At 35.6% G+C, this 23,448-nt stretch overlaps 3 protein-coding genes across 6 annotated transcripts; 1 reads left to right on the top strand and 2 right to left on the bottom strand.

Annotated features, from left to right (window-relative positions):
• Positions 1 to 264: 264 nt before the first annotated feature.
• Positions 265 to 5,906, bottom strand: LOC132173976 (UDP-glucose 4-epimerase GEPI48). The gene is made up of 9 exons (XM_059585687.1): positions 5,432 to 5,906; positions 4,111 to 4,160; positions 3,530 to 3,665; positions 2,812 to 2,913; positions 2,366 to 2,593; positions 2,068 to 2,146; positions 1,567 to 1,649; positions 819 to 910; positions 265 to 621 (listed from the first exon to the last, which is right to left on the bottom strand). The coding sequence occupies exons 1-9, from the start codon at positions 5,612 to 5,614 to the stop codon at positions 528 to 530; spliced, it is 1,047 nt and encodes a 348-aa protein (XP_059441670.1). The 5' UTR covers positions 5,615 to 5,906; the 3' UTR covers positions 265 to 527.
• Positions 5,907 to 12,087: 6,181 nt separating this feature from the next.
• On the top strand, positions 12,088 to 16,740 carry LOC132174745 (RNA pseudouridine synthase 3, mitochondrial). 4 transcript variants are annotated; one of them, XM_059586403.1, is made up of 9 exons: positions 12,088 to 12,408; positions 13,145 to 13,213; positions 13,712 to 13,870; positions 14,184 to 14,231; positions 14,327 to 14,407; positions 14,948 to 15,064; positions 15,200 to 15,301; positions 15,406 to 15,564; positions 15,750 to 16,740. In XM_059586403.1, the coding sequence occupies exons 1-9, from the start codon at positions 12,088 to 12,090 to the stop codon at positions 16,122 to 16,124; spliced, it is 1,431 nt and encodes a 476-aa protein (XP_059442386.1). In that variant the 3' UTR covers positions 16,125 to 16,740. The 4 variants fall into 4 exon arrangements, with proteins under 4 accessions (XP_059442386.1, XP_059442387.1, XP_059442389.1 ...); XM_059586404.1 differs by lacking the exon at positions 12,088 to 12,408 and having other exon boundaries at positions 13,149 to 13,213; positions 13,701 to 13,870; XM_059586406.1 differs by lacking the exons at positions 12,088 to 12,408; positions 13,145 to 13,213 and adding an exon at positions 13,232 to 13,309 and having other exon boundaries at positions 13,701 to 13,870.
• LOC132174744 (uncharacterized) lies at positions 16,442 to 23,392 on the bottom strand. The gene is made up of 12 exons (XM_059586402.1): positions 22,809 to 23,392; positions 21,434 to 21,597; positions 21,036 to 21,113; positions 20,779 to 20,858; positions 20,307 to 20,391; positions 19,552 to 19,971; positions 18,703 to 18,810; positions 17,890 to 17,957; positions 17,671 to 17,758; positions 17,480 to 17,551; positions 17,345 to 17,398; positions 16,442 to 16,925 (listed from the first exon to the last, which is right to left on the bottom strand). The coding sequence occupies exons 1-12, from the start codon at positions 23,245 to 23,247 to the stop codon at positions 16,845 to 16,847; spliced, it is 1,737 nt and encodes a 578-aa protein (XP_059442385.1). The 5' UTR covers positions 23,248 to 23,392; the 3' UTR covers positions 16,442 to 16,844.
• Between the last annotated feature and the right edge of the window lie 56 nt (positions 23,393 to 23,448).

Raw genomic sequence — 23,448 nt, 5'->3', positions numbered from 1 at the left:
GAGAGGAATCTAGCAGCCAAAGAGAAGTAACAAGCTATCTCATCTTTTTGGACCCATAAAATAGTACATAATGAAAATTGCTTACATGACAGTTCGTTTGGCTCTAGATTCACACCATTATGTTTAGTTGCCAGTACCATCACAGGAAAAAATTGTGTACTTCTCATATTCAAACCAAGAATAGCTCTAATGTCTATAGAGTGAATTAGAGATGCTGGCTTGAACATCGCCAATCCACAATCAAGCTAGTGATGAAGCAAAATATTCAGGAAAGAAAAAGTTGCATTTATATTAGATAAAAATGTTTATGTCCCACTAATGTGTAAGGGGGAGACATACTAAAGCTTTTATGATGGAACAAAGAAACAAAGATTGCTTTGGCTTTGTAAACCTATAATGTTAACACCACAATGATTATCAGCTTAAAACTAAGCCAACAAAGTTCAGGGAAACCCTAATCTCAGGAGGCCTCAAAAGCATGACACCACGGGTGACAGACAACTGCAGAGCTAAATAAAAACAAAGTTCTAGTTCTTGGAGTCCGGAGATCCATAGCCATAAGGGTTTTTGCTGGCCCAGTTCCATTGATCCCGGCACATCTCGTTGATGCCGTATTTTGCCCTGCAAGGTCATCAAGCTTATAAGAAAGATGCAATGCAAAGTTAAAGTCATCACAAATAATTTCCAACTTTATTAAAGGTCAATTTTGATTCATAAAACATAAAAGTTTCAAAATTGATGAGGATGAACCATTAGCTACATAATGAATACTTATTTGCTAGTAAATTTAGCACTTTTTTTTTATAACAAGCACTTACTTCCAATTCAATTCCTTTTCTGCTTTCTCTGTTGATGCATAAACAGTTTCAGCATCACCGGGTCGCCGCCCAGCCATTACAAGTGGAATTTTCTGGAACAGTAAAATATTTAACACATTAAGAGCCAATTTGATAGTAAAGGTCAAACAGAAGCAAGAAATAAAAGTGAGGAACGACGCCCTATGTTGTTCCAATGTATGTGCAATCAGAGAATAAACAAAGGCCTACACAAATATCCATGTTCATGGCAAGGCCAATTCCAACCCTACCAGATTAAAAGATCTAAAGTATAAAATTTTCACAATCAGAACTTTTGTAATTAGATGGGCCAACAGCACTCATCCAGATGGTGGCTATATTAATGTCATAATGGGTGGGAGTTTGCAAACTAATCTCATTCATGTCAACTTCGCTTCACATCTTTTCACAAACCTTCATATGGTATATGCAGACAACACTTCACCTCTACCCCAGATTCAAAGGACATATATATAAGGAAATACTCACATTTAATAAGGAATTCGACTCCAGTTACACATGTTCCAACCACAAAACCTAGACTTTGACGCCCAAATATAATAGACACCCAACTCAAAAACGGAGTACAAGTGATAATTGATTGACATGAACTACTTGGTTCAGCAAAATGAACCCTCAAGCAACTATTCTATGGAAACTATTTTTTTTGGGTAAAAAGTACAGGAAGAATTGGGGGACCGGACGCGAGAAAAAATTTCTTTATTTTTACCTTTCCAGATGCCTTTTCAAATGCAGCAACCATCTCCAGAACTGATGTACCTTTTCCAGTTCCCAAGTTGTAAACCTCACAACCTGTAGAGACATATTACAAATCAGATACATTAAAGACTACAAAAAAAACTCTATCCTCAAGGATAAACATCCTATGGACCTTCGTTCTGAATTACAAACAATTCATCAACAACTTGTCAGATTATGACCTTTTTATATATCTACTACTAAATATATTCCTACAAGACTTGGAGCAAGGGCAAGATTAACAAATGTGGGGGAAGGAATGGTTGACAGTAAGTTGCAGAATATAAGGACATTTGCAATGCATGGTACACGTTCAAGACAAGCTGGTAATGACAATATAGAAAAATAACCACAAGCCCCTAATATTCTAATACAACCAACCATTTGACGCAGAGAGAAGGATTTTGGAGAGAGTCAACAAGCACAAGACAAGCATAGAAAAGAAAGAACAAGCCAATCTCATAGCACATACCTATACCAGGCTTATCCAGCTTGCACAAAGCAGCAATGTGCCCGTCAGCTAAATCAACAACGTGAATGTAGTCACGCACCTGAAAAGAGATGAGCACCATCAGAATGGAGATTCTATCAAAAGTAAGGACTAGATACTGAGAAGGAAACATAATACATGCAGTAACCCTAAATATTTCTACAACACCGCATGATTAATCCACAAAATATGGCTTAACATTCATAAACTAAGTGTAACAGATAAGAAAATGGATGCCCAGCCAGCAATGGGAAAATTCGATCAAATTAAAATAGCATACCCCGGTACCATCCTTAGTTGAATAATCATTTCCATAAACTGTTAGGGCTGGTCGCCTGCCAACAGCAATTTGCTGCACAAAGGGCATGAGGTTGTTTGGAATTCCACGGGGATCCTCACCAATATCACCACTAGGATGTGCGCCAACTGGATTGAAGTATCTTAGCAACATGATCTTCCATTCAGGGTCCGAGCCGTAGATATCACGACAAATTTCTTCAATGACAAGCTGAAATATGACGCTCATCAGATACCATTAGTATATTCTAAGTAAGAAGATGCTTCTCAATTAAGCTTTAAATTTGTGGGACACCAACAATGCCAGGGACGAAAACAGGGGGGGGTGGGTGGGTGCGGGCTCAAAGGACCCCCTAAGTCTTCTATTTTTTATCAGATGCATGTCTGGTATGCTGCCTACTAAGTGCCTAATAAATGTTTACTACATACCTTGGTTCGTCCATATGGGTTTGTTGCAGAAAGGGGAAACTCTTCTGTACATGGGACCTCCTTCGGCCAACCATAGACAGTAGCTGAAGATGAGAACACAAGCTGAAATAATTCAAGAATATGAAAATCAGTCAAGTAATGTAAAATGCACCATCAAATCATCATTTATAACATAAATAGTACAATAGGAACAGCTCACAGTTTACATTCAACTGTCATTATTAACAGAATGAATAGCATGTCAGACTTCTTCTTTTTTCCCTTTCAAAATGATGGAAATGAGGTTCTAAGGCTGATGCAAAGAATATAAGCAGGTCGGACATTGTTATGTCTCAACTCAACTAGAGACAAGTTGAAGAAAGCAAGACAGTACTAGCATTAATGACATAACAAAGCAGTGGCAAAAGCAAAACAACACTAAAGCTAACAATTTAAAGAAGAAATCCTAACAAGGCAAACTGTTGCCTGGGATCTGGTGGAAGACACTCTAAATAGAGAACAATGGCACAAGATAACAAAAAACAGTTTCTATTGAAGACTACCTAAATATCCATAAAACAAAAAACATAATAACAGACAGAAAGGAAGCGGAAAAATTCTGCGTTAAAGAACCTGAAAGGTTCTGATTTGATTTTTAGAAAATTGAACCTTGTGCATACAGGGAAGACAGTAAATACAACTAGGGTGCCAACATGTTATAGCGCAAATTGGGGAATACCTTTTTGCATCCATGTGCAGCCATGACTTCCAACAAAGTAATTGTCCCAATTAAATTGTTGTTATAGTAGAGCAAAGGTTTTTGCACACTTTCACCAACTGCCTTCAGCCCAGCAAAGTGTATGACAGCCTCAAATCTGCAGTGCAAAATAATTAAACATGAGGATCCCATTAAAAATACAATATTATAAGTTTATATCTGCAGTTTTACTAAAATGGTTTTTTATGAGTCAAAAAAGGGTTGCTTTTCAGGTGTGAAGATCTCACTCATGCCCTTATCGTGTATGGTTTATATTTGTCTTTGGAGTAGAAACTAGTACTTACTCTTGGAAATTCATTGGCAAAAGGAAAACCACCAGAAGCAAAAGAGATTGACTTTAAAGATGTCTTGGAGAATACAACAATATTTGATGACATTTGCATTAGATGAATTGGGATGGGGGCAAGAGAGATGACCGGCGAAGTTAAAATAAAATGCACAGAACAATCAGATAGAAAGGACCTATCCATCTGTGTTCCTATTAAAAAGTAGGATTCAACAGATTATAAAACTGTGAGTTCTCTCATAAAGATAGTACTCACTGTGTTGAAGCAAAAATTTGTTGAAGTGCTGGTTTGTCTCGGAGGTCCACCTGCGAGAGAAAACAGAAAATGTAAAGAACAGCGCCATCAACATAATCACACATATTTATTCAATTAGATGTTACTAAATAACACTTTGGCCACTACAAATTTTTTTTTTTCAAAAGGCAAACTTCTAGTTGATATATATCACACATTAGCTCACTAAGTTGGTAATGGCACATGTCCATTCTTTCCACTAATTTCATTAGCAACTATGAAGTTTTAAGTCCAATAATATGAGATCTATTTCATCATCTTTGGCAGGTACTATTTAGGGGTCGCAATTTGTATTGCGTGTCGAGTTCGGGTCATATTGAGGCATAGGTAAGAGATTATATAGGTCAACCATATCCTAACCCATTTAATGAAATTGGTGACTTCTCAACCCTAACCCGTTAATTTTGTGTTGGGTTTGTGAATTATGTAAAAAATTACCAGTCATAAATGTCACAGATTCAGGTCGTATCGAGACATTAATATAAGACTATATAGATCAACTTTAATATGATCCTTTTAATTAAAGGGATCAAACCCCTCAGCCCGACCCGCTAATTTCATGCTAGGTGAATCTCCGGATCGTGTAAAAGATTGTTAGCCCTAGGTATATACACAACTCACGAATCCAAGCAAGATTGGACCCAACACCTCACTTTCCACCCCTTACTTAAAGGGAGGACATGTTATTTGGTCCAAGGACCGTTGGCATAAGATCTAAAATTATGAATAATTTTGAATGAAAAACAAAAGGAAAACACCATCAATGACTAAAACAATAAATTTAGCAATGAACACACGAAATGAAAAGCATTGTCTTAGATCACCTCTGCACAATCAGAACAGGACTTCACAAAAAGCTAGGTGCATAATAAGATTAAATGCGTAAAATCGTTAGCTCTATGCCTCTACTCAGAACAAAAATTCAAAAAAACAAATGTAATTCAAACAAAAACATATACATTCAGACATACGTACATCCATACATACAGACATACGTACATCCATACATACATGTATATGTACCCAATGCCTCAACCAATTTTTTTTTTTTTTTGATAAACAGGCACAAAATCGCAATTTAAAGCAATCTACCAATAAAACCAATCATTAACTCTCAAACTTTTTCAAACCAAAATAGCAAACTAACCAATTCAAACCCACAAAAAGAGAAAAAGAAAAAGAAAAAGAAAAAGTAAACCTTTGTTCAAATTCAAAAAAAAAAAGAAATTCAAATTCTCATTTGTACGAGTTATTACAGCGACAATCGTCGAAAAACAAAAACCTGGTGAAAAGAAAGGTTGCCGCCGAGATCACCGGCAAGCCGTTTGACTCGGTCGAGCGCCACGGGCGAGGAGTTGTCGAGGTTGTCGACGACGACGGTCTTGAACCCGCCCAACAGTAGCTGGAGCACCGTGTGGCTCCCAATATAACCGGCTCCGCCGGTGACCAGAATACTCTTCGCCATAATAACCGAAACACCGCTACAAAAAGTGACACCGTTGCAATAACCACAAAGCTTAGAGCACCTTTTGGTCCAAACAAGCAGAGGAGGAGGCCGATTTATAGCTGTCGCCACCGTTGTCGTTTTTGGTAACTGAACCAAATTAAACGCTTAAATTTTGGTTTTTTTAAGGAAACGAATAAAAGATAGGCTTGAGATTTTGTTTATTTGAAGGGACAGATGTGCCACGTGGGGCAGTTGGACATGGATTGTACGTAACCTTCGTCTGGTTCAGTTGGAGCTCAGATTCGGGTTTGACTGTCAGGTCCACTTTCTGGGGAGGCATGGACGGGAATTTCGGGGGTTTTTATTTATTTTTTAATAATGGTTTAAAAAATATATTTTTTAGGTTTTTGTTTGAAAATTTATTTTTATATAATGTAAATTTCAGAAGTAATGGTCTAAAAAGTGCTTTTGAATTTTGAATTGATTGTTTGTGTTAATTTTTGTTTGAAAAGAGGTTGTGATTTGAATTATTTGTTAATTTTTTTTTATTAACAAATGAGGTTAAATGACTTTTTTTTTATAACTTAAGGTAAAATAAAATAGTCATTATTCTTTGTTTCAATTTCCATAACATATATATATATATATATATATTGATCTTCAAAATCAAATCTACGTCTTAGTTTATTACACTTGGAGTGACGGATATGGTATATATATGCTTGATCAATTCGGGCGAGAAAAACAAACTTAGGAGCTTAGGATTCGGCTCGAATAAGGTAAAACTTGAATAGACCCAAAAGGCCGATGCATAAAAAATTCAAAAAAAAAAAAACACAAATAACAGATGATATGATTCAATCAGAAGAAAAATCGAATTATTCTCGTTCTTTGTGGCACTAAGAATAACTATGAATCCGACTTAAATTCCAAAAAAAAAAAGAAATGAAAGTTGTATAGCATTTATGAAGCCAAAACGTGGAAGAAATGTAAATAGGCGGAAGATCATGACATAAAGGAGGGACTAATGAATGCAAGGGGGATAAAATAAATCGTATATGCATATATATGTACTTGAAGGAGGCTAGAATGAATTTTTATTTTTCTTTTAATTGATTTGATTTTCTAATTAAATGAAAGCAATGAATGCCCCCAAAAACAAACAAACAAAGGATAGCAATGAATCGCTTCATGATGGGTGTCTTTTTCAATCCCATCACACAAAGTTTGAAAGCAATTATTACAATGGAAATTAGATAAAGTGGAATAAATCAAATGATATTCTCTCATAAATGCATAGAAAAGCCAAAAACACAGAAAGAAAAGAAAAAAGAAAGGTGTTTCAAGAATATATTCGATCCATCAACCTCTTTTTGGTAGTTGATGAATTATAGAAAAAAAAATCGGATCTTAGAAGATTTGACTTTTTTGTTAAGAAAAGCCACTTTTCCCTTTACGTGGGCATGGATGACACGCAAGTCTTCTCGTGAAAGCACTGGAGCCGCCGCCCACCGGCCCACCGCCCTTCTTGAGGTCTCACGAATAATAATAAATAAAAACGACCACCGGCCGTGTGATATACTTTAATACTTGTTAGGTTTTGTTTGGTTAGCTTATTTTATACATAGTTTTCACACAATCTTTGGCTTTTTGCTTATGGGTGAATTGAACAATGATATAGTTGAATTCGGTCAATAATAAGCATTTGTTAAAAATAAATAAATTATGGAAGACTAGTAGGGGGTTGCCGGTTAGATCTCTTTGATGTTTGAGTTAACAAAGGAAAAGGGTAAAAATTCATTAATTTGAGGATAAGAGCTAGAGTGCTTTTCTAAAGAATGATTATGTGATGATACCTCAAATTATTGCTTGTTTTTTCCTTATTTGGGATGTTCACTCATGGAGTTCAACCTTATCCAATCGTGGCACTGAATCATATCTTGCTTACTAGTTATGTTCACACACTATATTTCACATTTGTTAGCAGCTAAGATAAAATTGGGAGTAGTCATTTTCGGCGCCACACTTTCAATATTCTTTAAGCAATTGTTGTGTTGGCACGCTAGTCTTTATGGTTTGATCGAGTGTTCGTGATTTGGGCTTGATCAAATGTGGGCACCAAGTCCGCATTGTTGAACGCAGCTAATCAAATGATTATACTAATTTACTTGATTAAAATTCATTTTTAACAGAAAAATAAAGTTTGTGTACAAATATTAGGATAGATAGGATGACACATAGAATATATTAATGGGGCTGTTAAAGTCACCACCCACCCACCTTTTGCACATAACGTTATTGAAACGTATGTTATACCTTTTTCTCTGATCTTTTTTCATAGCCAAGCTTTCAACACGTTAAAGTCGAGTTCAAGGTACATCAACTTAACTATTCAAGTAATTGTCTTAGAAGTTTTGCATGCTGAGTTCAAAATCATTAGAAAAATGACATCAAATTGGTATTAACTATTCACTTTAAGTGCAGCATTTACTTGAAACATGGTGTTATCATGCTTTAGATTGCGTCTCGTTTTCATGGACACATGAGTTGGTATCACGCGCCTTCAATTATTGACATGTCATTTTTGATTGGATAAAGATTTTCAATAGTAATTTGGACAACAAATATGAGAGAGTTAATATGATTCCTATCTCCTAAGTAAGTTTTGGGTAGCCCGCTCACCTATTTGGATAGATGAGTATCATAAAGACTCTTATATTTACTATTTGAATTGCTAACAATCCAAATAACAAATTGCTGAAAATTTGTATCCGTCTCCACTTGCATCGTGTGCATTGCTCATGGTACAATATTTGCTCCCAAGGATTTGTTTATACGACTTGTACCCTTGGATTATAAATTTATGAAGCTAAAATATTAGACTAGTCGATTTTGATTAGGATACTGGTTAGTGGCATACAATTCTAATATCTATAACCATGAACATGCGTAGGGGTGCAAAGGCGGTTAGCGGTTAGCGGTTAGTGGCCGGTTAGCGGTTAGTGAAATAGATAACCGCCCGCTAACCGCTTTTTTAAAATTGAGCTTCTTTTTTTTGGCTTTTTGGGCTTTTTTTTACCCTTATTTTTTTTCTTGTATTTTTAATATCTTCTTGTGCCCAATTGCTATAAAAAGAGCCCATATTGAAAAATCAAAAATATTTGACCCAAAATTTACATTTACTTGTACTTAAAAAAAAATTTCCTTAAATATTAAATCATAACTCGTTAACTTTTTTTTTTTAGGAAAAAAAAAAAAATTCAACACAACATACAAAAAAAAGTTCAGAATTCAGATAACTATCACAACATATAAAAAAAAATATATAAAAAAAGTTCAACACAAAGCATATAAAATAAGTTCAAATAAAACATTAAATGATACAAATAGTCAAATAAAACATTAAAACTTCATCAATCTTCTCATTTGGTCCTCTAGCAAATCCTGTGAACATCAAAAGAAGAAAAGTTATAATATTAAACATAATAATATTAAGGCACAAGCATGTACACATATCAAAAAGTGCTTAATATAATTGTATTGTAATTAAAATACTATGACAATTCAAAAAATAATAATCTTCGTTACTAACAAACCTCTAGGAATGAGATTGATTAGGTTTAGTTTAAGGTTAGGAAGAGATGAATATATATGGGTATTAAAACGACGTAGTTTTGGCTTGTTCAATTTTAAAAAATTGTTCAACAAATGGTTCAAAAAATTGGTCAAAAAATTGTTAAAAAAATTTGTTCAAAAAATGGTTCAATTTCTTTTTTCATAAAATGGTTTAAAAAGTGTCAAAATAGTGTTCAAAAAAATGAAAAATATATTAATACTTAAATTGTTGTTATAAGTAATTGTCGAATCTAATGCTAATTGCTTAATTTGACATTTTATGAATCACATTGTCATTGTATATAAATATTATGATTAAATATTTGAATTGTCATTGGATCATATGATTAAGTGTTGATCTTATAAACTTACAAACAAACAAAAATACTTCAATTGTAGTTATAAGTAACACATTGTTTAATCCAATGTCAATTACTTAATTTGATATTATATGAATCACATTGTCATTGTCATTGTACATGAATAATTGATTAAGTATTGGAATTGTAATTGGATCATATAGTTAAGTATTTATCTTATACATTTATATTATTCAATATGCATATAATATAACTATAAGCAATATATATATATATATATATAAAATTCAAAATTGTTCAAAATTGTTAATTTTCTTCTTTTTTTTTTTCTTTCAAAAAATGGTTAAATTTCTTTTTCTAAAAAATGTTCAAAAAAAAAACATTAATACTTCAATTGTGATTATAAGTAACACATTGTTGAATCTAATGTCAATTACTTAATTTGATATTATATAATCATATAGTCTCATTAAATTATATCATATGATTCATATGATTAATTATTTAAATTCTTATCATATTTACTTATAATCTTTTTTCTTTGAATTGAACTTAATATCTAATGGTAAATGGTAATGTTCAAACTCCTAAATCCTAAATTCCTAAAGTATCTAATAATGCTTTAATTAAATTGTAGACTTGTAGTTATAAGTAACATATTGTTTAATTCAATTGAATCAATTGTGATTATCATTGTACATGAATCATATGATTAACTTGTAGACTTATGACTTATGAGTTATGTCATATTATATATGTATTATTTATTATTATATAATCATATGATTTAATGATCAAGTCATCATGTGATATAATCATATCAATTATAGTGATAATATATAAATTACTAAAATTATAATGATAATACATTAATACTTAAATTATGTTTATAAGTAACACATTGGTCATTGTTTAATCCAATGTCAATTACTTAATTTGATATTATACGAATCATATCATCATTGTACATTAATAATATGATTCACTTGAAGTCTTGAATAAAGTATTTGAATTGTCATTAATCATATGATTAACTATTGATATTATACATTTATATTATTTATATACATATGTAGACTTATATAGACTTATAGGTTTATAATATACATTGGAAATAAGTCTCTAGATATTTAATTGTTGTATTAGTATGAATTGGTATACTTATGAGTTATGTCATATTATATATGTATAATTTGTTATTATATAATCAAATGATTTAATAATCAATCTCATGTGATATAATCATATAAATTATAGTGATAATATATTAATACTCAAATTGTGATTTAATTATTTTTTTAAAAAAATTGTGATTTAATGATCAAGTGATTATATGATATAATCATATAAATTATAGTGATAATATATTAATACTCAAATTGTGATTTAATTATTTTTTTAAAAAAATTGTGATTTAATGATCAAGTGATTATGTTATATGTATAAATATTTTTATAATTATAATTATAAAAATATATTATATAAAAAGGCGGTTAGCGGTTAGCGGTTACGGTTAGTAGACCCAATAACCGCTAACCGCTAACCGCTAGGCGGTTATGGCGGTTAGGCAGTTAGCGGTTAATGCGGTTAGACGGTTAGGCGGTTAGGCGGTTGGCGGTTATAGCGGTTAGCGGTTAGCGGGCGGTTAAAAACCGCCCGCCTTTGCACCCCTAAACATGCGTATTTCCTAAGGCAAATAACAACTAACCAAAATGCTTTTAATGAAGTATATAATTCACCAAGAAGAATGTGTGAGTATGTGATTGTAGACCCTTAGAGGAGAATATATCCATGAACATATATGATCAAATGTTATTCCACGTTATTCTTCAATGATTTCTTTTTCCTCCCAGTGGTAGAGTACACTACCAGAATTATTGAAGTAATACTCACAAAGTCCACACTCTACGAGCACTCAAAACACACTGTAATAGAGAGTTTGATGCTCAATAAGCATCGAGAATTTCTCTGTAACTTCTAGATACTTCAACACATCCAATAAGAAGCTATATATATATAACCACCCCTAGTGATGGGAGATGATGAACCTTCAGAGTAACACTAATGCATTACTCCACCAATACACCGTTAAGCATAATACATGTCAACGTAACTGATCAATAGTTAAGCCATACGTGATATAAACACCTAGTTGAAGACGTTTCGAGCAAAGTGTTCTTAAAAGCACGTAGAGGAGCGTGCCTATTGTGGATCCCTCCAATCGATTTAACATTACTCCTAAATTATTTGGTAGAAAAACAAACTATTGATTAGAAATAGACCCACATCCTCTTGTGTTAGTTGTAATTATGTAATTTACTTGAAAAAAAACAAAAGAAGAAGTTGTTATTATAAACTATGTAACAACAATTCCAACATTTAAGGTACCTGGGAGTTTTGCGCTGCTATTTATAAAAGCGCACGGAGTACTTGCTGCCGCAACAAGTAAAATCCATAGAGATATAGCAACAAGCTTTTACCGCCGCTATAAATAAGAAAACTGCTCGTAGAAATGGTATATACACTTTCTTCTCACGCTGCTTAGCAAGTGTAAGGATGTGGAAAAACAGAGTCCATCTTCGGCAACAAACGTTGCTAGCTATCATCAGACACTACTCTCGGATTTCTCCACCCCCACCGGCTTATGCCGACCCGGTAATCCGGGTCTCTAAAACCAACATAGCCCAGCTGGGCGGTCCAAAGGAGGGACCAAAGCCTCGGCAGCTCCTATCCTTGCCTCCCTTTCCTGGCCACCCTTTGCCCGGCAAGAACTCGGCCAGTGGTCAGCCCGGTCGGGTCTCCGCAATCAGTTGGGTCAAGTATTACTTCGATGAGATTGCCGACTCTGTGATTCAGTCCCATTTCAACAAAGGCCTTGTGAGTGTTATGATTGTTATGAAATTTTTTTAATTGGGTTGGTTTTATTTTTTTAATTTTTTGCGGTTGGTTAGTGTATTTGTGTGGGTTAGTGTTTTGGGTTATGAAGAATGTGGATAAATTTGTCAAATTTGTGGTTCAATGTGTTTTTAGCTTATGCTTTAGGCTCAGATAAGTATGCAAACTTTTTAATTTTTGTGGTTGGTATTGTATTTATGTGGGTTAGTGTTTTGGGTTATGAGGAATGTGGATAAAGTTGTCAAATTTGTGGTTCAATGTATTTTTAGTTTATGCTTTAGGCTCAGATAAGCATGCGAACCAAATTGGTGAAAAAGAATGAGACAGAGAAATGTGTAGTGCCATTTGGGTTTGGTTTTGAATATTTGACCTTTTTATTGTTTTGGGTTATGACGAATCTGGATGAAGTTGTCAACTTTATGGTTCAATGTGTTTTTGCTTATGCATTAGCCTCAGAAAAGTATGCAAAGATCTATTCATCAAAACGTATGCAAATTGAATTGATGAAAAAGAATGAGACAGGAAAATGTGGAGTGCCATTTTGGTTTGGGATTTGTACTTGTGGGGTTATTTAAAATCATATCAAGTTTATCTGTAATTATTTTGATTCATTGAAGTTTTATTCATATTAAGTTGGATTTAGAATGGGTATATGGCCTCTTTTAGGATTTTCAACACAAATATATTTACAAAATTGTATATTTTTCTTCTTCTTTAGGTCCAGATGGAATGCCCAAGTTCGGAAGACTCCTATGTTGACAAGGAACAAATGAAGCCCATGAGAAAGGTCCTGATGCTAGCACATAGAGCCAACTGTCTTAGTTTCACCATTTTAATTATGAATTTCATGATGGGAAGATAACCACCTAGGGAAGTTTTTCATGTGAGACATTATAATTATATAACTTTAATATAACATGTTTGGACATTAGTCCAATTATACTATATCAACTATTCACGCTTTTAACTACTACCAGGTGTGGACTTAACCACTTACACACTCACACATGCATTCTCCAATGCTTAATTATTAATAGTTCTTTTTCTCGGTAACTTACACATGCATTCAATCGATATTGAATTCACGGTCTCATGTCTACTCCCATTCTTAAAGGGAGGAAGTGTCATTTGAGAAAGAGTTCATTGGCAACTTTATTTTACACACCCATGAGAAGGATGTATGAACATTTTTTCTCTTTCTCCCCTTCATTTCTACTTCTATTTGTTGGCTGTCTTTGATTTCATGGGGTTTTACTTAATCTACAATCATACAGCTGACCTACAGATTAGGCCTAATGAGGTCATGGCGGCTGGGGCACGAGTTTATATACCTGTATCTGTTGCGGAGACGAGGATTTCCAAGAGATATGACACTATTCCAAGTGGGACACTATATCCAAATGCCGATGAGATACAGTACTTGCAAAGGCTTGTCAAGTACAAGGCATGTCTTACATTTGACTCCTATTTTATCTCCTTTCATGTTATTTGAGTTGATTTATGAGTAATTTTGATATTTGAATTTTCAATTCCTGATGTTCACTGGTTTTGTATGGATGGGTATAGATGTTTTTGTGGGTTTATTTGCTGTGTTTATCTTCTTGTCTTCTTTTTCTCGTTGGTGAGGTACTGTGTTGTATGTAACTTTCTGCGCTTGCTCCAATTTCTGCTTGGAAGTGCTGTATGGCTATATTCTTCCTTTGATTGTGTTGTTTGTGCTCATATTGCTATATCTTATTTGGTGGTTGAAATTTCAGGACCCAGCTATCATGGTGCTAAATAAGCCCCCTAGAGTGCCAGTGAAGGTTAGTATCCTGTGATCCCATTCTTTGTGGTGCTAGATTTTCATTTCTGCATATTGTCTTGCCACTTGATTCTTTATATGTAACATTGTTCTTAGGGGAATCTGCCAGTTCATAACAGCATGGATGCTTTGGCAGCTGCAGCTTTGTCTTATGATTATGATGAGGGTCCTAAGTTGGTAAGGTTTTAGTTTTAGATGATCTCTTTGTACTTATCAAAAAGGATTGTTATGTGATGAAGATGTCGAAAAAATTAGAAAATACTTTTTTAGTCTTGTTCCTTTTTCTGTCTGAGATTATTGTGTGTGTGTGATTGCTCAGTGGTATCAAGAAGATAGTTGAACGGGGTAGTGAGACGTTGAGAAAGAAGATAGGTGCTATATTGGTTAATTTGATGTGCAGGAAGAAACATGTGTCCAGTGTTTAAATTTGTGTAGTTGTATGCACAAATATTTGGAGGGCAATTATCATTTGTTCAACATGACACCCCCTGTCATACATGTATTGTTTTTTAAGAATAGAGGTATTTACTTAATTATTTTTTCATATTGCTATTACTTTTTTTAAAGGGAAAATTTGAAATTACTCCCTGGGTTCTTTTGGAATGTTTGTTGCACGCTACTTGTGATTCCACTATATTATTACCAGTAGCTATCTTAAATCGTTAGTTCTTTTTAGGAGCTTTTGTGGTTGCTGTTCTCATAGACCTACTTTCTTAGGTTCATCGACTCGACCGAGAGAGCAGCGGCCTCCTCTTGATGGGGAGAACAAAAGAAAGTGTAGATCAACTTCAGTGGTTATTTAGTGACATAAATAAAGGAAATTCCTCCTGCAAGGTACACATACCCACACTGCTGCTTGCTCTAGGTACAGCACGGGCAGTGAATGTAAATTCTAGAACACAATGGGGAAAATGGTTGAAAGCTTCAATTTTTTAGTCTTAAGGCTGATATGTTTGTATGTAATCTTAGGGTTGGAATGATGCATGTCAAGCAACATATCGGAGGTATTGGGCTTTGGTCATAGGTTCTCCCAGGGAAAAGGAAGGGTTAATTTGTGCTCCTCTTACAAAGGTTCTCTGTCTGTCTCTGTATCAGCCGTGAATATTATCTTCCAACAATGGATTCGTCCAAAAGAGATAACAAATTGAATGTATATCTCTTGTTTTCATTTGCAGGTGCTCCTTAATGATGGGAAGACTGAAAGGGTCATCTTGGCTCATCAATCAGGTTTAGAAGCTTCTCAAGAGGCCATAACTGAATATCGGGTTCTTGGTCCTATGATAAGTGGATGCTCGTGGATTGAACTACGACCAGTTACTGGCCGGAAGCATCAGGTACCGTGTTGTGTTCTCTCACCATTCTCCATAAGCAAACACTTGCCCTCTCACCTACCTAATGTAAATCTCCCTCTCTCTCTCTCTCTCTCTCTCTCTCTCTCGTGTGAGGCTGGTGTAAGCGAATGGAGCTCTTCCCTTTTTTATCCACATATAGCTATCTAATTTCAATCGTCTTATTACAGCTCCGCGTCCATTGTGCCGAAGCTCTTGGCACTCCGATTGTGGGTGACTACAAGTATGGTTGGTTTGTTCACCAGAGATGGAAGCAAATGCCTAGGGTTGATATTGAGCCAACAACTGGTAAACCGTACAAGTTGCGAAGGCCAGACGGTCTGGATGTTCAGAAAGGAAGTGTTTTATCTAAGGTTCCTTTGTTACATCTTCACTGTAGGGAGCTTGTCCTTCCCAACATTGCAAAGTTCCTTCAAGTTTTGGATCAAAACTCAGAAAACCTGCATCCGGTAGTTAGGTTGAAGCCAGATCTTCTTCGGTTTGTGGGATCGATGCCTTCCCACATGAAAATTAGTTGGAATCTTATGTCCTCCTATTTGGTATAAGAATTCAGGAAAGTTTAGTGTTCTGTAGGGCCCGATCTGTGTTACTGTAGATCAATTTAACTTGTATTGTAATTTTATTAGTTAATATTATGAATTTTCGTAAATCATTTTTGAATAGATTATGTTTCATGACATATTCTCTTGAATCCCAAGTTCAAAGCAATTATAATCACTTTTTTCCACCGCATCGTCTCCCTTCATGAATGGTTTCATTGTTCAATGGAAGTTTTGTATACAGAAGCATCAGGTGGGATCCATAGAAATATACTACTTTTTACACCCCAAAAGTTCTTTTTCTTTTTGTGTTTTTTGAAAAGCAATTGTACTACACTGTGGGTATGAATTAGGTGGTCAATATAAAAATTGCAATGAACAATACAAGTGATTGAAAATTTACATCATAATGCCTTTGTCTTCGAGTGAGCCGCCGGAACAGTCTTCAGCACGTGTGAGACAACCAAACACCAACCTTCTGTTGCCACCATCCTCCATTTCCACAATCTTGCACAGACTAAATTCTTCTTGTGGTATGGTATGTTCATGATTGTTAAACATAGCACACTGTTTGGCATCCTTCGGGTAATTGTCACAGAGGAATGGTGACTGCTCCTTAAATGGTCCAAGCAAAAGGATTTCTTGGAGCTGAGCCATTCAATGGATAGAGCAATGCACACAAGCAATGAATAGACAGACTACTTGGGTCTTTCTGTTTAAATATGTTTAAATCTCTTCCGTGGCTATGGATTGTGAACTAAGGAGTCTTTCTGCCTCATCGTTCGCTTCTGCTTGTATTCTCCATCTCTGGAAAGAAAATTAGACATTAGTAGTAAAAGATAAATGCATGCATGCATTCTAGAGCAAAAAATCAAGGCAGGCCAGCTCAGTGGCTGAGAAGAAGTGCGTTCTCTTTATCTCTCTCAGACTACAAGATCACTCACAATCCTAGTCTATTCTACTTCACTTCATCCCAACCCCTGGTTGAGGAGAAACTACTAATCATTGCCTTTGGACTCGAGTATCCCAATTTCCTATAAAACAAAGGACCTAAATATGATAGCCAAGTAAGCAAAACCTTGATGGTAGTTCTAGTTTCTCATATCAGAAAATCCAAGAATTATTTTCTTCTTATAAAATAAATTCTGTTTAGAAAATATCAATAAAGTCTTTTCCAATTCTGAGTTCCAAGTCATAAAAAGTACTTCCAAGTGAAAAGAACTTGCCTCTTCAAGATTTTCTAGCTCCATTATTTGTTGAATCTGTTCAGCAATTCTTTCCTGTAACCAAGGACAGAGTTAGATAAGGCTATGCATGTTAGATAGTGTTGGAGAAGAAATTGATAATCAGGATGTGCACACCACGTTGCTTGCTGCTTCAGCGGCAAGAACATCAGAGTCCAATTCTACTTCGATTTCAATCATTGAAGAAATCTGTCAAATGGATGGTATCACCGCACATCAATTTATACTGTGGAAAAACAAACTTTACAGAGAAATTTCTTTGGGAGGGTGGGGGTGGAGTTTTGGTGTCCGTCATGTAGGAAACATACTCTTGCATAGCTGTCAATCAGTTCGATCCTTCCCCTAAGGGAGTCTTCCAAGCCTTCTCGAACTCTTTTGACTCTACTTCTTCGAGCACTAAAAAATAACCAAAGAATACTTTCAAAGAGTGCAGTTGAAACAAAATAAATCTCAAAACCTTCTACTAAATAACAGTCAATCAAACGACAAGAAGGTTAGGAGTACTAGTAATGTTAGGAGGGTTTCACCGATAAGAAGGTTCTCCTACGGCAAGTATTTTGTTCTCCAGTTGGCACATTCGAGCCAACATCCAAACCTACACAGAAAGCAAATGAATTTATCATATGGAACTTCCGGCTACTTTAGTAGCTGATGTATGAAGTAATGTGGTGGAACATGTTATTGTCATTGTCCAGATGATTTTATAGATTTATTACTAGTTTGAATGGTTCTTCAAGCTCAAAAATTATATCCTGTCGCACCACCAACTATAGACATATAACTCTGAGAAAATTCATTGGTAAATAATATGGTGATCCATGAGAAGATTCATAAGCAACATGTGATGATCCTCAAGTTTCAAGTCTATAAATCAGAAAAATTAAGAGCAGTCAACTTGTTTATAGAAAGCTGTGTTTCATGCGTGTATCTAAAGCATCAGAGTGGATTTCATATACATAATCTTGATATATCTCCTAGCGTTTCGGTTGTGATTTGAAGACTAATTCAGTGAGAAGTAAGATGTTAATTCAGCTTGCTTAATAGAAAAGGAGGCATATTTATTGACCTAGACACATCCTTCATTTTGTACTTCTCAGATAATTTTTTCTTGTCCATATAAATTTTGAATAAAAATTGGACTTGAAATGATTGTATCATCAGGCTTGCCAGGGCATTTGTATGGATACTGTTCTTACATTGACATCCCAATTCATATCATAAAACCTATGTCAAAATCTTTGAGGGGTATCCTCCACACATCTACTGGCTCAACTCATTAAATAAAAGAAAAGAAAAAAAAAAGGTTTACCATGCAATCATTTACTTGCATGGGAGCATACCTCTTTTTCAGCAGCTTCCTTTAGTTCCTTGATGCGAGACTGAAGCACGTCATATTGAGATAAAAGTTGCTGCTTGATAGCAATTACATCCACAGATCTTTGAGGAAGCTGACATAAATGAAGAAATGGATAAATGGATATGCATAAATTCATTCCATGGGAAAAATCTTAAATGGATCAAAACAAAGAGTAAAATCACATTGCAGAAGTAAAATGAAACCATCCTGATATCTATCTAGGTTCACTGATGGCAATGTTTAGTTTAGGATTTGCAGTAATACATTAGCTTAACAATACACACAATCTAGAAAAGCTTGGCTAGCTGGTTTTTAAATATTCGAGAAATTCTGTGTTTCTGGTTAGTGCTATGCTCCATATGATTCGATAGAATGTGAAATCAGAGAAAGTGGAGTATGTTTAAAGGAATCAGCTATCACCCATGATTTGTGATGGTTATAATACAATTTGTCAAACATATTTGTACAACATGATATTAATGAGGCATGCATTCCAGACTACAAGTAAAAGTAACAGATGAATTACCAAAGATGTACAGAACTGCTTTTTGTCAAATTAAAGAATACCAGATTTGTATCGTAGTATTAATGTTATTTCATTGCAAACAGGCAAGTAATATGGAGTTGTGTATTATCATTTCTTAATCCACTTCTCTTAAATACCAAATACAGGAATAGGTGAAAGGAAAGCAGAAATATGCATAGCCAGAGATTATTAATGCCCTGAAGAGACTGAAAGCCATACAGCAGTCTTCATAGAAATTTAAATCTCAATGACGACAATCATTTGAGAGGGAAATTTGATACTGAAGACAACGTAAGAGTATCTTACTTGATTCAACTGGGGAAAAACGAAAGCATTTAAAGTGGCTCCCACGGCAAGAGATGCAACTGCAGCAACTGAGAGGAACTGGGGCAAGCTTGGATCAATAATCCCAGAGGCAGCATCGCCGGTGGCCAACACAGCTAGAAGTGGAAACAGGATGGAGGGGTTGAGTAACGATGAGCTTCCTTCTTTTTGTGGGGCTCTTAATAATAGTGATTCCCGGCCATCTTTGTGGTTGGTCAGGCACATGGGCTCTCCAGGGTAGAAATTGGGGGCCTTTGGACTGAATTTGAAAGGACCTACCTCTCTATAAATGTTTGATGGAGCTGCTACAGCAATGGAAACCCTTTCTCCTTGTTGTGCTGGGAGATCAACTGTTTCTGTGGCAAATCTGTGTGTGCGTGCCATACCAGAAGGAGTCTCAACCTGAAATTTGGAAGGGTAAAGCAATCATTAAATGAGGCATGGAGGTGAGAGTACAGTAACAAGGCAGTGGCAGCTAAGGGTGTCATTGATGGGTATGATATCTTCTCAGAAAAATATGTAATGAGATGGAGAGGGCCTCAGATGTTATTTTATCAGAAAAAATTTTCCTTTTGGCTTTGCTTCTTGCAACTTACAAACAACAGATAGGCATGCAATAGAAAGTATCCAATGAGTCATGCTTGTAAGAGCATTTTGGAAAAAAAGGCATGTATAACCTACCAATATACAAATTGGAAAGAATCTGCACTTAAACATTCTAAATCAAGAATCTATACCACAATAGAGTGAACAGCAGAAGGAGTTCTCTGCTTCATTATTTGCAGTAATCTTAGCCCTCTTTTCCATGCTGGAACATCCATGCTGCGTTCGGCAGGAGGAGATCCTTAGAAGAAGTGAAATATCCCAGGATCAACATCATACACAAATATATTCTGTGATCAATATAGAATTAAAATCTGCTAATATATCTAGTACTTCAAATGTATATTCCAAGAGTTATATGGTTTACAAGCCAATATTGATATAGTAGAAAAGACAATTTTTTGCCCTCACAAATAAATGGAAGCAAGCTGATAAATTTTGCTGGTTACAGCCATTGCTATTCCATGAAATACAAGACCAATTGTGTAAATATTGTGATAGATAAATGGAAGCTGTCATAATCACTAACCAAAGCAAGAATAGCCATAGAATACTAAACAAGCAGCATAAAATTTGTAATAAATGAACAAACCAGATGGAACCAACCTGATTTCTTCTGACTCAATACTAACTATGTCACCAGAAATAAGTTCGTACTTGTAGCGGCACTTTGCACAAGATACAATCTGCATAGAAGTACTATAAACTCATTAACAAGCATCATTCATTCTCAACTCTAAACATTTTGGGTGCACCACATCTGTGGCATGAGTAGCATTAATTTCTACAAACTATATGATCCTAGGTATTCCCCACAAAGTTAGTAATAGACCAGATCATTACTGGAGCTTTTCTGTCTATACCTGAATACCATGTTGGGGTTGTGCAACAGTAACAGCTATCATACAACTTGGACATCTCACGACCTTTCCAAAAGGGACCTGCTAAACATCCATAAAATTGAAAACATTGTAAAGTCAATAACATTACAGTAACTGAGAGGTCGCATTTCCAGACTACAAACAGGAAGGTCATATTTTGTAGCTGAACTTATCAAAATGGGTATACCCAGTAGAATACAAAACATACTGCAGAGAGATGGGCATAGCCAGCAATTAGAGTTTGATAAGGTACTTGGGGAAAAAATTCTCTAGTGTTTTTTGGCGAGGTAGACTGTCAAGAGAGAGAAAGAGAGAGAGAAGAGAAGAGAAAAATATAAAAGCAATAGGCAAAAAAAGAAGAAGTAAAATTAGCCTCATACCTCCTCCCCAGGAGATACTCCCACTTGGCAAATGTCTTCAATTATCCTAAGAGCATCAGAAACCCTCAATGAGGCTGCAAGACCCTGAACTAATGTTGTGTAAACGTGTACGTCTGGCCTGGTCCACCTCCATCTCTCAACAGAAGGTCTATTTTCACTAGCACCTGCCCGTGTATAAGTTATCAGCAACATAAATGCGTATAAATCATGCAAGAAAAGTTTAATATATGTCAGTGCAGGAAATCTGAACATGACATTTGGCACCAGAATTTCTTATAACAACCTGAATTCACCAAATGCACTACTATAATCCAGCAAAATCACTTAGACTAGCTCTAAGTCAACATATTTTAGTTTTACCCAAAAAATAATAAAAGGCTGATAAATATTGCATAGGTGAACATAATGGATAAACCCAACAACCTCCCACAACCCCCATCCTTTCTGTAATCCAAAAAAGGAATCTTGGAATTGGGGTACCAGACTATTGAAGATAAGGTTGAAGTCTCATCAGACACGGAGCTGAAGCAATTAGAAACGTTAAGGAGATCTTCTGAAGTTAAACAACAGCAGCAGAGTTTGAGTTTGAATAAACAGAGGAGACCCAAGCCAAGAGATAACTTGTGAGAGTCTAATGACTAGAATTCCATTTGGTTTTATATCTTGTAAAGTTGTGCAACATGAATTGATGAAAAACACTACAATTATAATAGACAGCAACCTCATGAATCCAGTTAACTGGTTGAGGCTTTCCATCAAATAACTTCTGTGTGATTTCGTAGGGATGGCAATTTTTTACCAGACTCGTGAACCTGGCATGAACTCAACACGAAATTAGGAGACGATTTAGTGCAGTTCGCACAAACCCAACACAAAATTACAAAATTAGCAGAATTAGCGAGTTAGAGTCGAGAAGTTTGATTTGTTTAATTAAATAGGTGAGGTTAGAGTTAACGTATATAGTCTTATATCTCCGCACAATCCGAATCTAATATGCGAACACGAATTTCAACCCTACGATTTCGTTTGCAGACAACTGACCCAGATATATAAATCTCAATTAGTCACTATGTCATCTCATTTATCAAAACTCATAACAAAACAATAACAGCAAATTTGTACTTCCCAATTACTTTGGTTACTACACAATGTATCATGTTCTATCTGACCATCCTCTTGTCAACGTAACTCCAGTCTCCATTGAATATACTTTATACAACTCTTCAAATCCAAGAATGCACACAGCCCCAAAGACGAAATCAATCATATGTATATACATACACAGAAGAACATCACAATTTCTGGGCATGCACTTACTGCAATCCAACAATTCAAGTAACACCCAAAAGCTGTACCAATAAACCTCATACTTTACCTTGGTCGAAGCTCGTGCGCATGGCATAGAAAACAGACAAGGCCAGCTCCGCATTGTTGCGCTGAAGCGCGGCTGTTATGATCAAGCAACAGTCATCAACTCCGACAACACCTCCACCGGTCCCAGACTTGTCAGCAATCATCTCCAACGCTTCATTGGCATCCTTAGCAGCGGAGACCTTAGCAAGCAAATCCTCGCCCAACAGCTGCGAAACCGCCGAGTCCCTAGCCACCCCACTTTCGCTCTCGCTCAGAGAAGCTCTGGCCCTGAGGGTCTTGGAGAAGTTGGCAAAAGTCAATGAACTGCCGGTGCATGGTAAGAGAGGCAAGAGAGAAGAAGAAGAAGAAGTGTTATTGTTAATGGCAAAGGTGTCGGAGAGCCTGGGGAGGGGAGGGTGAGAGAGGCGAGAGAGCCAAGGGGAGCCCAAGTTGAGTGTCATTTTGTGGGAATTTGATTGGAGCAAAAATGAAGAAAAGGTTTGAGGAATTTGTATGTGTTTTTTTGGCGGATGAAGATGAGGAATGAGAGGTTGTGAGAGGAGGAGATCGGGTGTCAGTGTAAGAGAGAGAGAGAGTTTGCGTGCATGGAGGTGTATGGGATGAGAATATGGGGAGAGGTTTTTTTGAATCTGAAGACTGAA

The sequence above is a fragment of the Corylus avellana genome, chromosome ca3, assembly GCF_901000735.1.
Source record: "Corylus avellana chromosome ca3, CavTom2PMs-1.0".
NCBI lineage: Eukaryota > Viridiplantae > Streptophyta > Magnoliopsida > Fagales > Betulaceae > Corylus > Corylus avellana.
This window is presented reverse-complemented; position numbering and strand designations above follow the sequence as displayed.

Bases quoted from the DNA above. Each gene is read 5' to 3' on its own strand.
- LOC132173976 (XM_059585687.1), bottom strand. From the start codon at position 5,614: ATGGCGAAGAGTATTCTGGTCACCGGCGGAGCCGGTTATATTGGGAGC. The intron at 2,147-2,365 runs GTATGCTATTTT...ATCTCTTTTCAG, and splicing joins CAACTAAGGATGGTACCGGG to GTGCGTGACTACATTCACGT. The intron at 911-1,566 runs GTAAAAATAAAG...TTACTGTTCCAG, and splicing joins TTGAAAAGGCATCTGGAAAG to AAAATTCCACTTGTAATGGC.
- LOC132174745 (XM_059586403.1), top strand. From the start codon at position 12,088: ATGTGGAAAAACAGAGTCCATCTTCGGCAACAAACGTTGCTAGCTATC. The intron at 13,871-14,183 runs GCATGTCTTACA...TTGAAATTTCAG, and splicing joins AAAGGCTTGTCAAGTACAAG to GACCCAGCTATCATGGTGCT. The intron at 15,302-15,405 runs GTTCTCTGTCTG...TTTCATTTGCAG, and splicing joins TTTGTGCTCCTCTTACAAAG to GTGCTCCTTAATGATGGGAA.
- LOC132174744 (XM_059586402.1), bottom strand. From the start codon at position 23,247: ATGACACTCAACTTGGGCTCCCCTTGGCTCTCTCGCCTCTCTCACCCT. The intron at 18,811-19,551 runs GTAAGATACTCT...CATTTATGTCAG, and splicing joins TTTTTCCCCAGTTGAATCAA to CTTCCTCAAAGATCTGTGGA. The intron at 16,926-17,344 runs GCAAGTTCTTTT...TTTTCTTTCCAG, and splicing joins AGCTAGAAAATCTTGAAGAG to AGATGGAGAATACAAGCAGA.